Source organism: Gracilinanus agilis, chromosome 6, assembly GCF_016433145.1.
Source record: "Gracilinanus agilis isolate LMUSP501 chromosome 6, AgileGrace, whole genome shotgun sequence".
Classification (NCBI taxonomy): domain Eukaryota; kingdom Metazoa; phylum Chordata; class Mammalia; order Didelphimorphia; family Didelphidae; genus Gracilinanus; species Gracilinanus agilis.
In genome coordinates, this window is record NC_058135.1 from 244,957,275 (window position 1) to 244,973,826 (window position 16,552).

Genomic DNA, 16,552 nt, shown 5'->3' on the forward strand with positions numbered 1-16,552 from the left:
ACAAGCCTTTGTCCTCATTTAATTTTAGAACATGACCAAAATGAGTTCAAAGCAAAGTTTGATCAAAATAAGGTGGCAGATTAAGTAGGTAATCCCCACTTAAGCTCAAAGTCAGGTATATCCATAAAGTGATTAGACTAGTAGTTTTCTTTGGTGACTCATCAACTATTTCCAGAGACTGTTCTGGAGGAGGAATTTCAAAAATATTTTAATAGGGACCTTCATTTTGATGAATGTATCAGCTTCCCAAAGTGACAGCTTTGAAAGGGATCATACATATTTAGAAGTAAAAGAGCTAATATGTTTTTTAAATAGTCCCATTATTTATAGTCAAACTTTGTATGACTGTGTTTACATAAAACTACCAATAGAATACAGAATACTGTTGTTATAATCTAGTCGAAAACAAGTTAATGATTTCTCCTTTCCCCTTGCTAGAGTAAGTCAAGCTTCTATGAAATGCAGAATCGCGTTCTCTAATCTTTACCGAGGATATTGTTTATAGCTTCTCTAGGGATGGCATTCTTTGCTTGTGAAGGGATAAATTAAAATGGTATAATAAATATATAGTTTCTGTTTTTCTAATTGAACTGCAAACTGGATTCTCTTATGCTTGAGGCAGTGTGCCTGTGATAAGGGCAAAGTGATGCAGCTCAGCTCCAGAGAGAGCGTCCTCTGCAGCTCACAGAAGAGCAGAACTGCTTAAAGATATCAGTCATTTTATATCTACATGACACTGATTAATTACTACTTTGGTGTTACAGCCATTGCCTTGGCACCTTACTCAGTCTGTAAGGATTGGAGGATGTGTTTGCCAAACATGAATTACATATTTATTATGTGACTTCCTGATATTCATTTCTTTGAAAATGAATATCTAATCGCCTTCATTGCTTAAATCATCCACTGGTACACTTTTAAGATAGAGCTTTTCTTCTAGTGTTATTTCATTTTTAAAACCAATTAATATCATGTTTTAGATTATGCGACTGGAGTTAGAAATGGCCTACGAAGAGAATTCCTATTTCATTTTAAAGAGGAGAAAACTGAGACACAAAGAGATAAGATGTGCCCATGGTCCCAGAGCTCATAGGTAGCAGATCAGAGAGAGAGAAGGAGAGGGAGAGAGACTCACCAAGGTGAAATAGACTCCAGTGTATACATTATCTCCTGGATATATCACAAATCAGTGAATCCAAGAAGATTGTTCAGGTTAATTCAGACCCACAAAGAACACATTATAGCTCATTTGGTTTAAGGAAGACAAAATAAACAACCATCATAAGCAGTATAATATTGCCATAAAACTATAGAGAATTAATTCTTTCTCTTGACTAGGTCAGAGTACAGAGTATTGTGATACCTTTTTAGCCAGAAGTAGAGAGTTTGGCCAAATGTTATGTGAAAGGCAAAGCATTATTCTACGTTCAACAAAAAATCTATGTTGGAATAAAGTGTTTACCAAAACTTGCATTTTAAAATTTTTGAATAGCGTCTACTTTTTCATAAAGCACATTGCAAATATTATCTCATTTGATCCTCACAACAACCCTGGGAAATAGGTGATATTATTATCCCCAATTTACAGATAAGGAAACTGAGGGAGACAGAAGTTAAATTATTTGCCCAGATTCACATGTCTAGAAACTATCAGAGGACAGATTTGAATGTGGATCTTTCTGAGTCCCAGGCAACTACGTGGTACGGCGAATAGAGTGCCAGACCTAGAGTCAGGAAAACTGTTTAGCCTGAGCTAAAATCTGGCCTCCAACCCTTACTAGCCATATGAGTGGCCAAATTTATAAAGTTATAAACCTCAGAAATATGTCCACAGACCTCTTAGAGATCTGTTGGAGCCCTAGTTTAACAAGCACCTACTTTATTATGATAGGATTAGAATAGTTAAATTCTAAGGTCCTTTCCCAACTATAAACCATATTATCATTTGGTTCCAAGTTTAAACAACCTGGTATCTAGAGTAAAACAATGAAAGCTGAAGTAATATGCATTTTATGAAATCATTACAATAATTATTAACCTGAACTTCATCAGAAATCTAAAATTTGTAGCATTGTTGCAATGGGCGCTGTGTCCCTGTCATATTAAGTAACCAAACAGGTTTGTATGGGATTGGATGCCATTGCCTTATCTTTTTTAAACATTGTGGAACATAGCAGAATTATAATCAGAAATCAGTGATATTGTTAATGCTTAATTACTCTTTTCTTAATGAAGTATAATGTTAGATTTGTTCCAGATTCTTCTTTTCTTTAATACAGATGCTCTTCCTTCCCAAGATATTATATTAAAGTACATGAATTTGGAAAGTGATAGACTGTATGCTACTGCACTTCCTAGCCCCTTCTCTGTCAGGTCTCCACACGCTCCCTCCGTTTAGAATGCAAGCTCTTTGGTGGCAGGGTCTTTCTTAATTTGTATTTGTAGCCACAATTATTGGGACAATATTTGACACATAGTAAATAATACTTTTGCTGCCTATGACTTTTTTTTAATGATTTCACATATTACCTAGCTCTTTCACATATTACCTAGCTCTGAAGATAAAGTATTACTGTTTTAAACAACCATATTAAAAAATGTACTAATTAGGTTTACAAATTTAAGGAAATTGATGTTTTTAACATTGTAACTATTACAGCACATTTTTTCATAATTATTTTTTAAGCAGTTTGTTAGGTGTCCTGTTGTGTTAGTACAGATTGTTAAGCCTGAGGAGATAGCTGAAAAACTGTAAAATGCCATTTGGTTTGGTCTCATTCTCTTGCTTTTAACCAAGAAATATTGATCTGTTATTTTTGCTTCCTTATTAAAAAGTACTTCTTGCTATATTATTGAAGAAAATTATGAAATGAAAATGCAATATTATCATTTATTTGTTCATAATGCCTTGAACTTTATTAGATTAATTTCCATCTCTAATATAATAAGAGATGTGTTTATATCAAGTATGTATTTTAAAATCTATAATCTTATTAAAACAAATTCAATTTTTCTTTCTAGTGTATAATTAGAATCTGCTTTCCAGGACTCTAAATCCCAGCATCCCACTTTCGTTCTCACATTACATCCTTGAGTTTTAGAGATAAAGTTTGTGTGTGGCCCTGGCCCTCTCTTTTTCCTGCAAATGTGGTTGGAAAAGTTTTCTTTACTCAGACTTTTACTTTTGTCCTTTTATTTCTTCTACTTCAAGTGATTATAATAAATCTTATAAAATATAATACTTGGAGTTATTGGATATTCATTTAAGTACACTAGCTATGAATTATTTTGACATCCTGTGGCTATTTCATTTAAAGCAGTGTTTTGCTTAGTTTATAGTTCCAAAGCTTTCTTTTGGATTCTGTTTACATAGAAATAGAAAATGATATTTCAGAGATAATGGCTTTTCTTTAATTCATCTATTGCTCGTGCCACAATTGAAACTTTACTATATGCCAGAAGTTATAAAGGCCTTGTACATTTCCATCTTATAAACATATAGCAAATCTTTCTTTCTGAATTACTACCACTAAGGACTAGTGCCAGATTTCTCCCCTGAAGTCAGAGATGAGCACCCAAACCCTCTGTGACTACCTCATTTTGTTTTGCCTTCAAAGATGATTGGCTGTAGTAAGTGATAGTCTACTTTTTTGAGTGACTTAATGCTATTAATTCATTTAGCATATCATACATTTAAGGAATATTATGGGGGAATAGTGCATTATCTAATGTAAAATTTCTTTAATATTCAAACTTCCTCTCTTTTTTCTTTTTTTTTTTTTAGGTGAGGCCTTAAAAGGAAAGATAACTATTCAAAAGAACAGGAAGGATCCACGTTCTCTCATCGTTACTCTTAAATTGAATAACTTAACTCAGACCTATAGCCTTCAGTGAAAAAGTTGTTCTTTGTATACAAAGCTAAGTGAAGACACCTTGGATGAAGAAACATGAGGTGCAGGAAGTTACTACTTCATCTGGTTGATGGGTCCTTCACTAGTGATTCTTCTGAATTAGAGAAAGGGTTGAGAGATGTTCCACACAAACACCAACCAATTGATTTCTAAAAAGAGACCTTTATAATCATGTATTCTAAATCTGACAACAAACTATCAAACTGTAGCCTGATATATTTCCTGTGCTGTGAAAATAATGAAAGTCAAAACTAAATGTATTTGGGAAAAATACATCAGTTTTCATCATATAAATTGAAAACTATTTAGGAGAAATATTTTAGTGGCCCAACTGAATTGATCTTGTTAAGAAATGGCCCTTGGGGTCATCATCTTGTGTCTCCATTTTGTGAGTTCTCTTCTTGGATAGCCTTTTAGTATGACCTCGTATATGTAATGCTAGAAGCTGTACCTAAGGGTCCAAACTATTTTCAAAGATAAGTTCGTATATATTATCATTTGCTAACCTAAAGACTTTTTTCAGGTTAAATTATGTACTAATAACAATTGTAAAGTGTGGCTAATATTAGATAATATTTCACATTCTAAAATTGTACTATGTGCAATTATTGTCTCAGGTTGAAAGAAGAAAGCAGCAAACATTCATTTAAATATATATGATGCTATAGTCAATACTTTAATGGGGGTCCTACAAAATAGCCCCTTTAACAAAAAAAAAAAAAATTTAAGGTCATTTGTCATGCCTTGCAGATTAACAGATTTTTTCAGAACTAAGTATGTTGAAAGTATTATTAACATGGTTCAACCAAAGAAAATTCCTTTCTTTTAGGTGAAATTTGGGGACTCTTAGCTCCAGCTCTAACTAATTGCCCCTATCTACTGTGCTATCCCAATAATATAAGTGGAAATCACTGTTTGTGAGATGAAGAGAAATTGTACTCTCTCTCCATTAGACTTAAATAGAAAAAAAAATCATCATCATAGCTTTTAAACTAAGAACAAAGCCTCCCCTCAGCCATCACTCCTATCAATATTATAGATTTTTAATGACAAAAGAGAAGGTACATGCCTTCAAATGGTAGGGGTAAGATAATAATTCAGATACTCATTCATCCCCGCATTACTTCCATTTTACTGGTGCTAAACTTCAGCCAGTTTCCTTGTATCAAAATTTCTCTCTTACTCAGTTTCAGGATAAAGCAATAAATCTTAGTGTAAGAATTGAAAACAGTGAGACCTGAAATGATGATGATGATGGTGATGATGACTACCTGAAATGCTTAAGAATTTCTTTTCAGTTGTCTCAAATTGATCCAAACAGGCCGATAGAGTCTGATAGGTTCCCACAAGCAGAGAACTCACCACACACCATCTGGAGTCTTTTCTAGGAGGAAAGGGCCAAATTGGGCCAAAACAATAACATTTCTTCCTTTCATAGAAGAATACTTTGTTATTAAATTAATAGTTAAGAATTACTGCACCCTTCCCAAAAAGTGTTAAAATGATATCCCACCTTTTAAAAGGATACACTGGAGAAAGAAGAATTTGACATTAACCCTAAACACAATCTCAAAATGTAGTGAAATTTCAGAATGGACCGTGTTAGAAAGCCATGTGTGCCAGTTAAGTGGAACTATTCAAAGAAAGTTTTCCCTTGACAAAACTCAGCTTTGTTTGCATGGTCCAATCAGATCTCCTTTTTTTTGTCTTTATTTAGATAGAGGCCATAATTATTTTCATGCTTGTCAAAAATTACCATCCCAGGGAAAAAAATTCATGTATCTCTAACAAGGATGTAACCAAAACAGGGCTATTTGTACCCAACACGCCTGTCAGGTAGGTAGGAATGACTTACAAGCCAGATGGGCACCAATATCCAGGGCTATACTTTCCTTCCTGCCCGTGCTCCAGGTTTCCCTCTCAGGATAGTGGCTCCCCCACAGCAGCAACACAACTATCCCAGCTTCCTTGCATGGGCCCTTAAAAGTCTTGTTACTGTCATGCCCCCGCCTGGCCTTCTCCCTTCCACCGTGGCCAGGATTTGCCACTGTCCCCTCATTCCTGTCTCTTCATCGAGACCTTGGGGAACCTGGATCTGTCTGCTGTACCTCGGGGGTGTTGGCAGTACTCTTTGGAGAAGGAGCTACCCCTTATCCTCGCCCTGAATTGAATTTGCTCTGAATGCTAGAAAGGCTAGCTCTGTCTTCTAAACCTGCCATGTCCAAGTCAAATAGAAATGTGGGCCACTAAGCTGTACATAAGGATCTCTGTGGGCCACGTATTGACTTAGAAAACCAGACACGTTTATGTATTTCTTTTATTAATGCAGCAACACGTTAAAATCAAAGAACTACATTTTAATCTGGTTCTCGTTATACTACAAGAGTGTTATGGACTGTGTGTTTGATTCCTCTACTCAAAAGCTATTTTGCCATGTGTTAGTCTTAAATTGCCAAGTTTGGGAATAAAATGTCTTTCCTTAAAATTCTCTGTGGAAAATAAACATACACACACTTTGAAAAATACTGTGTCCTTTTCATTCTATGATAGATGGGGATTTACAGGTTAAAAGTCATAGGTTTGGGGTTTTTTTTCTTGCATATTTTTGTGTTGTGTGAGTGTGTCCAATTTCCTTAGGGGAATATGGGCACATTGTTGTTGTTTTTTTATTTCATTTTCTAAAATTTGTGATAGTGTAATTTTTTTTTTTTTTTGCTATAAACCTATGGTTTTTCAGAGTTGATAACGCCACCAATACATATCAGCAATCTGTCTGTTATTCCGGAGTCTTAGAGAGGTATGAGAGTGCATTAAAAGACGGTGTCCTGCTTGATCCACAATATGTGGAGCCTTGGAACTCTGAATTTAGGTGCTATGCTATAAGGGTTCACATATGTTGTAAGAGATCATAATCAGTAAAAATAATGCATCACCTCTATAATTAGAATGGTGAAATATGGTTGAAAAAAAATAATGCTTGCTTTAGAGACAATGAGGCTAAGCTGATCTGGAACAGCGTCAGAAAATCCTGGGTTCACCTCTTGTCAGGGACAATACTATGATCCTGAGCAAGTTGTTCCAACTCTCAAGCCTTTGTAAGAGCTGTAACACTCAAGAGTGAAAAACTCCTGAGCGTGGGACCAGATTAAAATGCATTTGGGAAATGATTAACAAAATGAAGTAAAACTAAAATGTAATACAATAAAGATAATATCCATTTGTCCTTTTCTAAATAAACATGCTGCCTATGGGGGGAAAAAAGATTGTGTCCTGGGTCACACTGCTAGTATTTGTCAAGGACAGGTAGTGAACCCAGATTATTTTTCTTTTTTTGTAACTCTAAGGTGGGCCTTCTATCCATTGTACCGAACTTTCTTTTCATAATTGTAATGCCAAAGATAAATCCCCAGAATACAATAAAGGTGGAAAAACAAACAAGCTGTCCTTATTAAATAGAAATGAAAAAGAACTATGGGCAAATTCCATGGGCCTAATTCATACGTAACTAGGGTATGATCTCTTAATACCTAGTCCATGGCTTTTCGTTGCCTTTATTATCCAACAAGCCTTCTGATTTCATTATCTGAGGAGTGAAAAATCTGAACACCCCTAATGGCTCTCTTAAGATAATTTTAAAGATAGCGCCAAAGTTAAGAGTTTTTTATAAATTAATATCCTTTAGTATTCACTAGACTAATTCTCTAAATGTCCTTTGACCTCCGTCCAGTAGAATTCTTCAACAATTTTGTTTTGCTTGACTGTATATTTATTGCAAGGATTTTTTCTTTCAAATTGGGGATGGGGTAGGGGAGAGAAACAAAATGTTAATTAGAAAATGAAATAAAATGGATAAAAACAAGGTCCTAGACTATATGCAAAGTACTGTGCTAGGCCTTAGAGCTTATACATCCTAGAATGCAGAGTCTTTTGGGAACCTCCATTTTCTGACAAGATAAGAATTCACACAAAGGTGGTGGGAAGCAAACTCTGAAAGACACTTAAACATTATCAGTCTCCCTTTTTCTTTTTTAACTGAAAAGGGGTCCAAAAGCCCAGAGAAAGAGGCACGGCTGCTCCACAATGTACCTGCTTTGTGGGTTTGCCTTGTGCATCATCAGGTCATCTTTTGTAGAAGCCGATGCATTGCAACATGGTGCATCACCATTATCAACCTATAGGAAAAGTAGACGAGACTCCTGCTTTATTCTCTCAAATCAGGGAGAAAGTAGATATTTGTTTCAAAAGTCTCAAATGAGATTTTAGTAGGACATGTTGCTTTGCTGTTGATGTACCATCATTGGGATTCCAGCCCTGATGCTGTAGGACAAATTTCTACCTGAAAAGTCCATCTGGCTCCCCTTTCTTTAAAAAAAATACCACTGGTTATCTGCGATGGCTCTTGGGCCTTGCGGGAAGAGGACCATAGGGGACAAGCTTATTAAAGGACTGCCTTTTGCCTTTACATGTAAACCCGGTGACATAGCCTAACTCCAGTTAAGCGTAGTTCTTGGCTTGATTTAATAAATGTCTCCTGATCTGACAAGGTTCCAGTCCTGCCTCTGACTATTTTGGCCTTGAGAAAATCTATCTTTCTAGCACTGTTTCCTTGTAGGTAAAATGAGAGTATTGGACTCGATTTTAATAAAATATTATGTTTTATACTTTCCAGATATTCTTTCCCTCAAATGACAAAATCATGGTAGTCTTTGGAAAAGAGAGGAGCAGATTTGGGGAGGGGGGTAACCAGTGCCTTTTTTTTTTGAGGTGGTGCTCTATCAGGGAACTTACAGATCAGTTGAAGTCACATCAATAGGGTGACATAAGATATTGGTAAGAGCTATACTTCTTGACAAAACCTCACGGTACCTCTTTTGGCTCCTTCTCTGATCAAGTACCATGCGCCAGGCTTTGGCAACTTCTGTTGTCCTGATGAAGTAGGGACCTTGGAGAGAGCCATAAAACCCTGGGCTTGGAGCCCAGCCATCAAGAGGCTTTATTGGCTTAGAAGCGTATCTATTCTTGAAGTCACTTTTGCATCTTTGTGTATCCATTACCTCACCTACAAAGCTGGGTTAAAAGTTTCCAGCAGAAATGACGAATTCAACAAAGCTCTTTTTTAAAAAAATAGTAATAGAAAAAAAAATTTTGACCTTAACTTGGTAAGAAATTTTGAACAAACTTGGGAAAGAAATCGTTTTCCTTTATCTCTTTAATGTTTCAACCACCCTTTAGAGCAGTGGTTCCCAAACATTTTTGGCCTAGTGCCCCCTTTCCAGAAGAAATATTACTTAGCCCCCTGGAAATTAATTTTTTTTAAATTTTAATAGCAATTAATAGGAAAGGTAAATGCATCTGTGGCCATCACCGCTTCCCTGGATGGCTGCAGCACCCACCAGGGGGCGGTGGCGCCCACTTTGGGAATCACTGCTTTAGAGGTAAACATTTCTCAAACTCCAAAATAGAACTGATTTGCTTCAGAGAAACTTTACTTTTGGCCACGAAGCTGTCTGAATCATTAACAGCTTAAAAAAAAGTTTCCCCAACTGTAAGTATAATGTACCAAGACAAATATTGGTTAACTAGGGTTATCTACTGATCTTAGGGCAATTTTCTTTTTATCTAGGAACCCTTGTTTTATTATCTTCCTGAAGTAAGAGCTTACTTCAATCCTTCATGGACTATGATTTTATCCGTGTTAGGCTCCTTCCCTACCTGCCCAGTTTTTAGCCCTACAACATCTTAGGAGATGGTTTCATTACCTCTAGGCCAGTTTTTCATCTGGCACTCCCTTCAAGGCTTGGTAGGTGCCACCCATTACACTGGACCATTTCCTATTTATTTCTCCCCCTTCCCTGAAATGATGAAATTATTCTATTTTGTATTTTTGTTTGTCTATGTTGCCTTCTACCACCTCCATCGTTCCCTTCCCTCCAGTAGAAATTAAGTTTGTTGAGGAAAGGGATGCTTTAGTTTTGTACTGCCTTGCACATGATGGACATTTAATGAATGCTTGTTGGATGTCTACATGGATGAATGACTTAATGACGCTTATTGAGTTAGTGGTTGAATGATTGGCCTTAAACTTATCAAACGAATTGATGGATGAGTGGCCTTACCCTCAGTCCCCTGGGTTCTTCTGGTGATGAGTTTCTCCATCCTTAGCTAGTCCAGATAATGACAGACACAGTTGGCAACCAGACCTGACACTGAAGCTCTTCCAGCTTGGTAGGACCTGCCAGGGCTTCTATTCTACTTCTATTACTTGGGCCATCTCCAAGCCACAATAAGATGCTGGAATAAGACTGGGGAAAGATAGATCAGCTTGCATTTAATGACCCCTCAGAAACGAATGTGATATTTATGAATAACAGAACCTATGCTCATTAAGATGTATTTTGGTTGACAAACTTTCTAATGATCTTAACTCCAAAGCTAAGACTTTTCAGTGTTCAGAGAGACCAGAAAACTGGATGCTCATCATGGCTCTGCTTCTCATTAGTTCTCTGACCTTGCAGAGCTTAGTTCTCCCTGGTCAGGTCTCAGTTTCTTCATCAATAAAAATGAAAAGCTCAAAATAGTACAGCTGATTCTCATTTTCCATGGTAGTTATGTTCTATAATGTCACTATGGATGCTGAATTTGTTAGGTTCCTGAGAGCCTCTGGACACAGCGTTTGTTTTAGTGCTTTCAGAATCAGCCTTACATTCAAATTGGCAAATTTCTCCTTCCTTTTTCAGGATATAGTGTATTGTGGATTCACTGAATTCACACCTGACTATACTCCTGCCTGTTTATCTAACACACTTTTCCCATAAAAAAAAAATCACAGCCTTCTGGGTCTTAGGAACATAAAACAGCTTTTCAGCACTATTCTTAGAGGTCTTTTTGAATAGCAAAATAAACATGATACCAAACAGACCACAGAAAGGGAACCAGAGATAAGAGAAGATCTTGAACCGAATAGGAAAAAGAAAATCAGAGTTATGACTTGGAGTGGCTTGAACTAGTGGAAAAGTTCAGAATTTGAATTTGGGGAGGATTTATTTGGCAGAATTTGAGGGAAAATTGGAAATAGGACAATCTTCAGCCCAGACTCAGTTTAAAGAAGGACAAGGATGAATTATATAACCATGTTAACTTTTCAAAAAAATAAATATTAATAAATGTTTTAAAAAAATAAAAAAAAAAGGACAAGGAATCTATCTCCTAACCCTTGGGTAGAGCAAGATAACTTCTGAAGACCCTTCTGATTCTCAGATTGTAACTAGAAAATCTCTGAAGTTCCTCCCAGCTCTGACATCCTGGAATTCTATTGATAATACTGTTAAATGGATAGCAGTGTTTTGGGCAGTCTTGACTAGGAAAGAAAACAGTCACGTAATTAAACAGAGCTAAGAAAAGCACATCATTTCTCTTTCATTTCTTTTTTCTCTCCAGATTATATTAAAAAGAGTAATCTTTAGCATGTTCCGAGGAGAGCCTCTTCAGGGTATTTTGTCATCTTTTGGGAAACAAACGACAAAACTGAATTCTGCCCTGCTCCACTCTCCTTGCCTCTTCCCCAGGTCGACGTTGGAGTTGAAAGACCACATTAACATGAATGGAGCTCCAGGTCTCTCATTAGTGTGTGTGTGTCTACAATGAATCTCCTGCTGGGGACCCTAATAGGATTTCTTCCCCATGTACCTTCCTTTACCCTTGCTCTCTTTAGTCTGTTCTACGGTGCTTGGTTTAATGAGCCAATTCCGATGATCCAGAGAGGGGGGAAAAAAAAGAATCTCTTCTCCTGAAATAGAAAAAGAAACTACCGAGGGAATTCAAATCTCTCCGCAGACTATCTCCTGCCATTTTATGTGAGAGATATTTGATGACAATCCCAAATGTGCCCAGTCAGCGGGAGCACAATGCCCACTTCCCCTCTGAAAACTCAAGCTCTTGCTTGGCAAATAACATCTTGCAAGAGCCCATTAAGGCAAGGTAAAGCCAATGAACTGCTCCAGGACACAGAGTTCATTGCAACTGCTTTATCAACCATGATACTAGGACCCAGCTTGGTGTCTAAAGGCTTGGTGGGGTGGGGGCGATTTATGAGAGGAAATGGGCTTAATGTCTGTTTTTCTGCCTGTACCTTCAACACCTAGACAGGTTCTGGGGCCAATCAAAATAATAGCTGCCATTTTATGGAGCATTTAGGTTTGCAAAATGGTTTGTATACATTATAAAAGCAACGCTCAGGATTCTGGAGAGATTGTCTGAGTGAGAATGAAGAAAAATGGGAGCTGGGCCATAACAATTGCTTTAGATATTACTCTTTATAAATGTAAATGTATACATTTAAATTTAGAAACCAGAAAATGTTCCTTTGTATCCAGGGCATCAGCGGAAGATTTTTTTTTTTTTATGGTGTCATATTTTGTAGCAAAGGTGGAAAGTTGGGGAAGGGAGACATATTTTCAAATCTTGCCTCTGAAATGAGGTTTCCCCCCCCACTAAAATCCTACTGTCCTGCTTCATTGTGGCATAGAGATGACCTGCATTCTTGACAGTTTTGCCAGGAAAGTGCAAACTGCCAGGTTTTCCCAAGCTGAAGAGGTTTCTAGTATGATCCTGGTGATGGGTCAAGTCTGATTATTGCATGGAGACCTGATTAGGTTTTCAAAGAAGATTTTCACCTGAGTGACCCCAAAACAATGAATTTCTTTCCAAGATGACAGCTCTGCAAAATCAACTATGAAATATCTCCATGATGAAATCACAGATCTTTAAATTCAGTATTACAGTAAATAAATTCAGTAAATATAGTATTCAAATAATCTTAAGAGGCACAAACCCTTTGGTTCTTCCAAAGCACCAGACTCGGGAAAATAGGTTTGTTGCAGAATTTTCACTTCATCATAGTCCTTACCTCCAGAGAAAGATAGCCCAAAGGAGTCGAAATGCTCTCCGAAATCTTAGTGGTGGAAAGCCATCCCTCCACCCTGTGCAGGTGGAAAATTTGCCACACCTGAGTTACATTTCCAGCAGCCTTTTAAGTTACGTCCTCATTTGATGTACAGGGGCTTGGGAGATAAATTTGGCTGAGACCCACCTGCGGGTCTCTTTTTTGAGAGTGTGTGCTTTGTTTTGGTAAAGTGCTGCAGGTGTGAGTTTTTGGCTCTTTTTGCTTTGCTCACTTTACTGAAAGAATCCTTTTCTTTTCCTCCTCTTTTTGTTTATTATTAAATATATATATATGTATATATATACATATATATATATATTTTAAAACACTAGGAGTATTTATTCATTTTTATTCCTATACTTATCAAGTATTTAGGAAGCATTTACTACATGGCAGGCCCTGTACTAAGCAATAGGGAAGGAAAGAAAGGCAAAAACACAGTCCTTGCCCTCACAGAGTTCATATTCTAATGAGTGAGCCAATATGCAAACAACTCTATATATACAAGATATATGTAGAATAAATGGAAGACACTCTCAGAGGGAAGGTACTGGCAGTGAGTGGGTGAGTAGGTGGGGACCAAGAAAAATTTCTTCAGAAGGTGAGATACAGGCTGAGTCTTGAAATAGGCAAGAGCAATAACTATGGGAGGAGAAGCTGTGATTTTCATCTCAACTGACCATCCCATCCCTCTGAATATTTTTAGTGATGAAATTGAGGGGATTAGGACAGCAAGTGGTTAATTGTGGGAATTGAGTGAAGCACACTGATTCCATCTTGTGACTCAATTCTGGAGCTAGCTTAGTTTCTATTCAATTATGGGATCTAATCCAACCTCTGACTTGTAAGAAAACTATTCAATTGTGGGGATTGGGAGAAAACCTTATCATTGTTAAAACCTATCTCTGAGTGGCTGGGAAATTGGATCACCTGTATCTGCTGTTTAGAGACCCTAAACTAAGGGTTTAGGTTATTATATTGACCAGAACCACAGTCAGATCCTGAAACTGATGCAAGGAGTTTTCTCACAATTTTTTATCTCAACTTAATCATTTATCTTATCTGAAAACTGGCCCATAACAATCAATCAGTTATTGTTTCTATGTTCCTTTGACTGATTATAGATATTTAGGGAAGAATAGGACACTCTTTTTCTAAATTCAGGTTTAGAATTTCATTCTCTCTGTTCATTCTCTCCCTCCTAATTTGGAAAACCACTCATCTTTCCTCCAGTTGGAAATCAGATTATTAATACTGCATTATTTCCTTTTAAGTGAGTGGTTTTATTTGATTATTTTTAATGTATAAGTCTGTCTACCCCTGTATTCAGGCTCCAGCCCTAAGCTGAGGGAAGGGGCCTGGTCCCAATCTGTTAGGCAACTGGCGTGCATTGCTTAATAAATTGATATGCTCAGAAGTTCAAACTTTTGTTTCCTCAGTAATTTCATCTTTCATTCGCCAAAATGCTGATCCAAGGTATGCCTTGAAGCTGAAGCAGCTTTAAGGGGGAGACCGGCTATAAATATACACAAAGAAACTTGGGAGAAGTAAAGAACACTAATAACAAAAGATTAGGAAGGGCTTCCCTTAGGAGGGGAGGGAATACATTCCAGGAATGAGACAGCCTGTGCAAAGGCAAAAGATGGAATGTGAAGTTCAGGATAACAGCTAGCAGGCTAATTTGGTAGGAATGTAGAAAATATGACAGGGAGTAACACAAAGTAAGCCTGAGAAGGTAGGAACAAATTGTGGAGGACATTAAATGCCAACCTAGGGAGTTTGTATTTTATGCTACAGACAATGGGGAAATCACCGAAGATTTTTAATGAGGGATTTGATATAATCAGACCTGTGTCTTGGCAGCTGTAGGGAGGATGGATTTAGTAGGAGAGAATCTGGAAGAGAGCCTAAATAGGAAGTTACTGCAATAGTCTAAGAAGTACTCAGGACATGGACAATAAAAACGGTCCAATGAACAGACAAGAGATAGAAGAATTTAGAATGTATCTGTTGTACAAAGTTTAATAATACTCAAAGTTCTCAAATTTTATTATTAGAGAAAACTATGCTTTTAGGCAACTCCTATTATTGGCAATTTTACAAAAGTCTACTATCTCTATAAATCAAATGATTTCAGGTAGGCAACCCAGTCAAAATGTGAGCTGTCTTCTTTTAAATATTGTGTAATCAGAGAATGAAGGCTAGGCTTCATGGAATTAATGAGTCACTTTTATCAGCAACATCTGACCTGGCCTTTATAGTAGCCAGAAAAGTGTCCACTTAGACTTCTTCCTCATTAGACTGAACAAGAGAGGACTCTTCATTTTTACTATTCTCTGGGGTGGCAGAGTCAGTGCAGACTGAGGATAATAAAGACAGTTTGCTACAACTAATTGTAGATTGGGGGATGAAGGAGAAGAGACAAATTAAGACTGACTTCCACATTGTGAACTGGAGTGACTGGAACCATGGAAATGCCCTCAAAAGAAACAGGGAACACTTGGAGGAAAGATGGGTTTAGATAGGAAGCATGACAAAAGTTCTATTTTGAACATGTTAAATTTGAGATGTTGATGAAACATCCAGGTGAAGATGTGGGACTAGAAAAATTGGGAGTGATTAAGGATGGTTTATATATATATATATATATATATATATATGTGCATATATATATGTATGTATGTATGTATGTATGTATGTATATATATATATGCACTATTGTCATCTAAATAGAGATGAAAGTTGAATCCATGGGGCACCTGATGAGATGACGAAAGATAAAAAAGAGACAAAGACAGAGAAACAGAGAGGGAAAGGAAGAGAGACAAAGAGACAAAGACAGAAGAAGACAGAAACAGAGATAGAGACAGAGGCAGAGAAAGAGAGAGAAAAGAAGGCCCAGGAAAGAAGCTTGGGAGAGTTCTATTCTTAATGGAGATGTCAGAAAGAGAGAAGAATTACATGAAAAGTCAAAGGAAAGAGAGAGTATTCAGGATGGTGAATTGGTCAACTTGTACAAATACTTAAGATACTTGAAATAGCTATAATTTGCTTTCTTACATCTTCTTTAGGGTAAACTTCCTATATCTCCAGTATTCTCACCATTATGATCACTCTTCTGACATGCTCCAGTTTGTCTATGCCTTTTCTAAAATATGGCTCTGAAAATTGCATACAAGACCCCAATATATTGCCTGAAAGAGCAGAGTAGAACTATTATCTCATTCATTCTGAACCCTGTGCTTCTTTTTTAAAAATCTTATTCCATTCTTATTGATATATACTTTGTTTTTACATCATATTAATTTCCAAATATATCCTTATCCTCTCTTCCAGCCCAGTAAGCTGAACCTTTTGTCAAAAATTTTAAAAACGGGGGAAAAACAGTTTAGTAAAACTAATCAGTACATCAATCATGTTAGCTATTATACGCAACAAGCCACATCCATAACCTCTCACCTTGCTGAACTGCTGGTCTTTAGGGTTCCAATAGCCTACAAAAAATATAAGACAATATTAAGATTGACTGCTAAGCTGGCAACGTGTGATAAGGCAAAGCTGACTGTTGCAAAGTCCAAACAAAACTCTGACACAGAAAGGAAATACAGCAGAAACCAGAAAAACACTCTCTCTCTCTCTCTATCTCTCTCTCTCTCTCTCTCTCTCTCTCTCTCTCTCTCTCTCTCTCTCTCTCTCTCTC

At 36.9% G+C, this 16,552-nt stretch overlaps 1 protein-coding gene across 2 annotated transcripts in view; it reads left to right on the forward strand.

The window, feature by feature from the left end:
* PRMT3 (protein arginine methyltransferase 3) overlaps window positions 1-3,894 on the forward strand; it is a 181,508-nt gene extending 177,614 nt beyond the window's left edge. For both annotated transcript variants that reach the window (XM_044680312.1, XM_044680311.1), the window contains exon 16: window positions 3,785-3,894. In XM_044680312.1, the coding sequence (XP_044536247.1) occupies window positions 3,785-3,894 (110 nt within the window). The remainder of the gene's footprint in view (window positions 1-3,784) is intronic.
* The last annotated feature ends 12,658 nt before the right edge of the window (window positions 3,895-16,552 follow it).